The following is a 6864-nucleotide window of genomic DNA, read 5'->3' on the forward strand; positions in this document are numbered from 1 at the left end:
TTATGTCTCCTTGGGGAGGAAGGGACGGGGCGTGGGGACCCCCAGCTCTCGCAAACCCAGCTGCAACCCTTTGCCATTGTAGCTCCCAGCCACCCCGAGCGGCCAAGCGCCTACGGCTGAAACGACCTCCTCCGCGCAGTGGGATTTTAAAAACAAAGGGAAGAGGTTTAGCGGCCGGGCAAACGCAATTTCAGCAACTCCCCTGCCCCGCGCCCGTTGCCCTCTCCTGCCCCTTTCCCCCCAGTCAGTGTCACAGAAACAGGGGCTGGGGCGCCGTGGTTTAAGCTCAGCGGGGGCCGGCTGTCTGAGCGCGGGAACGGATTGTTATTAGCAATGCTTTACTGTTGCTTTGCGAGGTCCTCAGTTCCGTGCGCTCCGCTGGGCTGCCGCTTGGGTGCGGTAAGAGACAAGCGCGCAGAGCGGATCTGGGAGCCTCTCTGCCCCGTTAGGGTGATTGCGCGCTCGGAGCGCGCAGGGGGAGCGCAGCGGGGCGGCGCGCAGAATCCAGCGCCGGGGCCTTGAGCGCGCAGTATCCGGCGCTGGGCGCGCAGTATCCATTCCAGGCCCTGCTGCTCCAGCGGCTGGCGGTCCCGCGGCGGGGAGGGGGCAGGTCTGTTTATAGGTGCGGGGTGTAGAAGGCCGGAGCCCCGTAAGTCTGCGAGCCCAGGACGAAGGGCGAGAGGACGGCGGGGCTGGGCAGGAAGGGCAGCTGGGCAGCACACACCAGCCCCCCGCTGGGGTGCCCCGGGTAGCCGCCCGGGCCGTGCATGGAGAGCGGGTTGCCCATGGGCGGCGAGTGGCTGAGCGGGCTCAGCCCCCCGCCCAGGCCGCCTCCCCCCAGGCCTCCCCCGGCGCCGCCGCCGCCCGCCCCGCCGCCAGTGGGGGCGCTGGTGTCGGCGCCCGGGTTCTGCTTCTTCCACTTGGTGCGGCGGTTCTGGAACCAGATCTTGACCTGGGTCTCGGTCAGGCTGAGCGACAGCGCCAGGTTGAGGCGCTCGCACACCGACAGGTACCGCGTGGACTTGAACTTGTTCTCCAGCGCCACCAGCTGCTCGTAGGTGAAGGCGGTCCGCGCCCGCCGGGGCTTGCCCGACTTGGAGTCCGAGCCCGTGCGCTTCCTCTTGGGCTTCGCCTGCTGGCTGGGCGGCCCGGGCGGCGGTGGCTGGGCCGGGGGCGGAGGTTGGCCGCCCGGCTCCCCCTCCTCGGGCTGGCGCTCGGGCTCGGCCTCTGCTTCGGCCGAGCCCCCGCCGGCGCCCAGGCTGCTGCTCTCCTCGCTGCCCAGCTCCTCCTCGTCCTGCAGCTCGCTCTGGGGGCTGGGGCTGGGGCTGGGCCGGCTGCCGAAGTCCAGCTCGCGCTCCTCGCCGGGCTCTGCGCGCAAGCAAGGAGAGGGGTTAGCTTGGCCCCCCGCACCCGGGAGCGGGCCTCGCGCCGCCGCCCGCCCCGCCCCGCCCCGGGCGGGACACCCCTCGTGGGAAGGGTGAGCCAGAGCCCCCTCTGCCTCTGCCCGGCCCGGCTCCAGCTCAGCTCCGCGGGCGAAGCCACCGCCGGCAGCAGCGGAGAGGGGCGGGCGATGCTGGCAGGAAGGCGCCCTGTTCTGCGCCCCCGGCCGCCTTGGCACACCTCGGACCCAGGCGTCCGACGAGAGGCTTCAGGAGCCCCGAGCCGGCCGGCAGGAGGGAGGGAGCCCCCAGATCCGGGAGCAAAGCGGCCCCTGGCGCAGGCAGAGCCCAGCCGGGCCGTGTCCGGAAGCGCTCCGGGGTGTGGAGGAGGTTTTAAGCAGGGGGACTGAGCGCGCGACGGTTGTGTGCTGCGCCCTGGCTCGGCGTTTCCCTTTCCCCGTCGCGGGGGCGGGGCACAAACAGTGCCAAAGTTGGGGAGAAAGTCGGGGTCAGGTTTTTGGAGGCGCTGGGGGGGGGGCTCCGCTGGAACAGCTCGGGGGGAGAAACCCCCTCAGTAACACAGCGCCCAACCCGCTAGGCCTAACGCTGGGAGAAGCGAGACCGCCCTGGGCATTGCCTGCCTCAGCTAACCACGGCAAAGGCTGGAAGAGAGGGAATATTGTCTAATGGCCGCTTAGGAGCAGTCCGGGCTCGTTGTCCCCCTTTATTTATCCTCGGAACTCCGGTGGTGGAGACACGCGATGGAACAGAATTAAGCTCCTTATGTGACTTTATCCCTTGTCAACACAACCGCGGTTAGTTTCTTCCCCAGCCGCAGCGATACTGACATTAAATCCCTTCGCCGTTTGGGGAAGGGCCCGGCTCTTGCTGCGTTGCCTTCAGGCTGCAGGTTTGCAAAACGCTAAGGCTTGGGCACTGCCCGGTAATTAGCAGGGAACATTTGGGAAGCAAGCGGGGGGAGGACCCAAAGGCTTGTTTCAGGCAGGAGAGGAGAACTCCATTGCGTTACTCTCCTTATTTTGCAGGACAACGAGGAGTCCTGGGGCACCTTAGCGGCTAACGGGTATTTTGGAGCTTTCGTGGGCCAAGACCCGCTTCCCCAGATGCATTTTTATTTCAGTTATTGAATGATCTGCATGGAAGGACGAGCGCCTGCCTTCCGGTCTGGCCTCTTTTAACCGTTTCTGCGCCGCCTTTGGGCTGGGGCTGTTCCGAAGGTCGAGGTATTAATCTGGAGTAAATACGCGTATTGATTAGCAGAGCAGCTGCAAACTTAATTAAGCTCATTTTGTGTAATGTGCAAACTAGTTAACGGTCATTTAATGTATTTGGGTTTGTATTATGTGCCAATTAAGGGGACTCCGGCTGAGAACAAGGTGATTCTCCGCTGTTTAGGGCGATTGTACTTCTCGGGCTGGTGAGGGGTTATGAAACCTGAAAGGATATTTGGAACTGAGTTGCAAATGGATCAGGCCTCAAGCTGGGCTGGGACCTGGAAGGCCGGAGGCTAAATCGCCCTCTAGAGAAAGAAAAGGTATCTAGGACTACAACAAACACCGGATCGGGCCGCAGGTTGGAGCCTAATGAGTAAAAATACAGCGGGCTCAGCTCCTTGAGATACCTCTCTACTTCCTGCACTGATCTGCTATTTGCACCCCCGCTGCCGAGCACAGCTATTAGGTGTGAAACTTCCCACTTTCCGCTCATTAAGTAGTGACTCGATCCTTGGGCCCCATTACGGGTTCTCTTTAGTCCATTTCGGTCCCATACCGACGGGGGCTGGCGCGGCTATATCAGACTTGGTTAAAGGCAAAAACCGCCTCTTCAGCTAGTGGGTTCTTTTAAACTGGGACATTGAAACAGGGCAAAAGATTGAGTTCTACGAGATAATTTGCTTTCGGCTCACCTCGGCTCCCTGCGACAAAAACAGAGACAAGTTTGTTATAGTCACCCGCCAAACCCGTGCTCAGAAGCCAGGGAACTTTTTTTTAACGAATCCTGCTTTCCATTTTGGCGGTAGGATTAGAAGTTTGGAATTATGACGGAGACACGGAAATCTGAGAGCCTGGTTAAGGGGGGCTTTGAACTGAGACTAGTGTGTGACGGTGAAATAAAGTTTAAATAAGCTCCGTAGCCCAGAAACTGAATTACAGAGAGCTGCCACCGTGGGTTATATTTTTGTGCACACACCTTTCCGTACATTCGTGTTGCAAGCACGCCCGAATGCTTTTATACTTAGGGCCACGTCTATAACAGGCAGGTGTTCACTACCGATGACGGAAAGTATGCGTCGATTTCCGTAGGGGGGGTGTCCGATGTTTTCTAAAACTCCCCCAGCCTCTCTTTAGTCCAGGGTGATTAAAATACCTTTATAAACACCGCACTGGGAATTGTCAAAAGCAGCATCCCTGCGGCTTCGCCAGGGTGCTAATGCAGCCCAAGCCCATCTGAGAGCTTTAGCAGTTCTTCCGAAAACGAACTGTCTTTTGCAAGATGAAGTGAAAAATTTTGTGGCTGTAGAGGATCACCATTATTGCCCGCTCCCGCGAACTAAACCGCCGCATCTGCTCTGACCGCAGGCGAGAGGGGAACCAGGATGCGATCAACTTTCCTTATTTCGGAGTCCTCACGCGGCTAGTGTGGACGTTGCAAGCTCTGAACAGTATTAGCACGGTTAGGGCTGAAGGAAAGAATGCGGCCGCGGTTTGCAGCCGGCTTGTCAGGAGGCAACGTTTAGCATTGCGCTGGGGTTCCAAACAGATTTACTGTTTGAGAAATGAAGGGGAGGACGGCATTTCTCTCCTTGTCTGGAGATAAAGCGTAAGATGGGCGATAGGCTGACCTCGTCGGTCTTTCTCATTGCACAGATCTATTTAGTATGACAAAAGTCAGATCAGTGTAGACAGACGCCTGCTTTGGGCATGGCCGGAGTTTTAAAAATCTCTTTGGAATTCTGTTAACATCTAGCGCCTGGTCTTGCTCCAGTTATTACAAGTAGATCCGCGCCAAAGGGGGTTACGCTAAAACAGGAGGAAACGCCCCTGTTTCGCTACCTAGTTTTTAATTGAGCTGGACTTTATACGGGAGAACTGTCCAACAACCCCGGAATTAAGGGGACACCGGCCCCTCTGCTGAGCTTTTCCCAGAAGTTTGTTTTCCAGTAGCAAACACAACCTACGGCTGTCCCCACCCCTCCCCACTCAGGCTCTCTAGCCATCTCTTTCCCAGGGGCTCTCTTCTCCCGGAACCCCCCTAACATCTTCAGTGCCCCCGCGCCTAGAGGGGAAAAAGTTGGACTCTTTGGATCTGGGAAGAAAAAGCAATCTGCAGCGCGGGTCGAATGCAATTCCCGATCAATAGCCGGCCCTAATAAGTGTAATGGGTTTTAATCGAGTAATTATCCGAATTTTGACCCTATGATTTAGATGTTAGGAGAAGGTTTGCAAGGTGCTTGAAAGAGATATGCACAATTCGATAATAGGATATCGACCGAGGGAGTCCTACATGCCACTCTGGGGCGATTTTCCCCATTATCCAGCCTCTTTACGCTGCTAAGCACATTTTACCTTAAATGTAATCGAAGGAATTTAATTGTTTTTCCAGAGATAACCAGCGTTTTGTCACAATTAGTCTGATTTGTCCTAAAAAAAGCCAAGGGGAGAGAGAAAATTGAATCTGTCGCCCACAGCAACGCTCAGCCGGCTTGGGGCGGGGGGGGCGGGGAAGATAGTGCTGAAAGCTGCGGGGGGGGGGACCCCATATAAAAGCGACTTTATATGGGGAAGATCCGGCCATAGTGGGGCCTGATTGCACCGAACCTAAAACCCAGCTGGGCCTGCTCATTCCAATGGCCCCCCCGTCCTCCCACAACGCTGCAGTTAAGTTTGCTCCAGCGGTAACTTTCCCCTACTCTTGTTACCCGCGAGGAGCAAATAAGGCCCCAGGCCAGGAGCTGTTATGATGCGATATAATGCAGCGCCCTGTTCCCTCTGCCCCCGGTAATCAACCGCATCCAGCGAGGCCCGCTGAATAGGAGGTGACCCCCGGGAAGGCAGCGCTGGCTAGGCAGGTGCGAGTTCCAGCCGCTCTAGGAGGAGACCTAGGCCCGGTATCCGCCTCTGCCTTCCCTCCTCTGCAGAAGTGCAGCTGAAGTTACTGGCGGCGCGTGCGCCGGGCTTTGCCGGGCTCCTGGCTGGGCCCGTGGAAGGCCGGCCAAAGGGGGCATTAGCCCGCGATTCCGGGCACCCCAGACAGCCCAGCAGCAAACTTCATGCTGCTGCCAGGAGGGCCGGGCCAGGGCAGCTTCACCTGGCACAGGGCAGGTACAACCCAGCGCCAGCAGGTATCTTAAGGCAGCCAGACGGCTCCCCACCGAACAGGCGCTTGCAAACACGTTGTGCCTGGGCAGCCTCGCGTGGAGCTAGCTCAGGGCACGCTCCCAGCCAGGTCCGACTCAGAAGCCATCCCCAAAGAGCCTGTGCGCTTGGCGGCGGGTTCCCTGAGTCTGCACCTGGATGGCAGGGGACAGAAAGCGGGGGAGGGGGGAGTTTCTGGGACTCCCCTTTAGCAGCCGGTTGCCACACTGCTTAACATGTCAGGCGCCCTTCAGACTCCCCCCCCCCCGACTCCACACCCAGCCCGTGCGCCGGCTGAGTGGTCCAGACCCTCGGCGGAGGCGAGCATGCAAAACGGACTTACTGATTAACTCCCCGGACTTTTTGCACGTTTCAAAATCTTCCCGCAGAGCCTTCTGGTCGGCTAGTTCCGTTCCCGGCTCCTCGGGTTTGTCCTCTGCCCCCAGAGTGAATTCGCTCCCCGCGGATTTGTACAGCGCCGAGCACTGCCTCTTCTTGCTGTTGAACTTGTTGGGGTCCAGGATGTCCAGCACCGAAAACGAGGTGGTTCTGTGGACCACGGGCAGGGCTGCCACTGCCCCCTCTTGTCCCGGGGTGTTGCTCGGATTGTCGCCTTGCCTGTCCCTATTCCCAGGGCACGAATAGACGGGGAGCTCGTTGCTGGAAGGAAGCCTCTGCTCCCCGTGGCTTTCCATGCTCTCCCCGGGCAGGCAGGCGGACAGTGGCTCCACTCCAGCGCTCGCGGGGTTGGCCGCCGCTGCAGCTCCGGCTGGGATGGAGATGTCACCTCCCAGAGCCTTGTCTCGGCCCACGCTCATGACTCTTCGCAGGGCCCCTGCCGGCTGCAACTCTCTTCCCCTCCCGCGAACTTCTGCGGGGAGCTCCGTCCTCGCGCTCAGCTCCGCCAGCCGCACGGCCGGGGCTCCGCGGGGCTGGGTCCACGCCGAGGCGCCTTCTTCCTTCTCATCGTCCTCCCAGGGCTACCTCCCCCCTCCCGTGTCTCTCGCGCGCACGCAGGCACGGGCCAGGCGCTCCCTTCCTCACGCCTGCATATTTAGCGGGGGGTTGTAATTGGCTACAAATTAATCCCTTGCCCACAGTAGTCAGTC

General features: G+C 59.5%; 1 protein-coding gene across 1 annotated transcript; it reads right to left on the minus strand.

The window, feature by feature from the left end:
* Positions 1 to 616: 616 nt before the first annotated feature.
* On the minus strand, positions 617 to 6573 carry NKX1-1 (NK1 homeobox 1). Its single transcript, XM_074991695.1, has 2 exons — positions 6082 to 6573; positions 617 to 1366 (listed from the first exon to the last, which is right to left on the minus strand). The coding sequence occupies exons 1-2, from the start codon at positions 6571 to 6573 to the stop codon at positions 617 to 619; spliced, it is 1242 nt and encodes a 413-aa protein (XP_074847796.1).
* Positions 6574 to 6864: the final 291 nt, after the last annotated feature.

Source organism: Carettochelys insculpta, chromosome 4, assembly GCF_033958435.1.
Source record: "Carettochelys insculpta isolate YL-2023 chromosome 4, ASM3395843v1, whole genome shotgun sequence".
Classification (NCBI taxonomy): Eukaryota; Metazoa; Chordata; order Testudines; family Carettochelyidae; genus Carettochelys; species Carettochelys insculpta.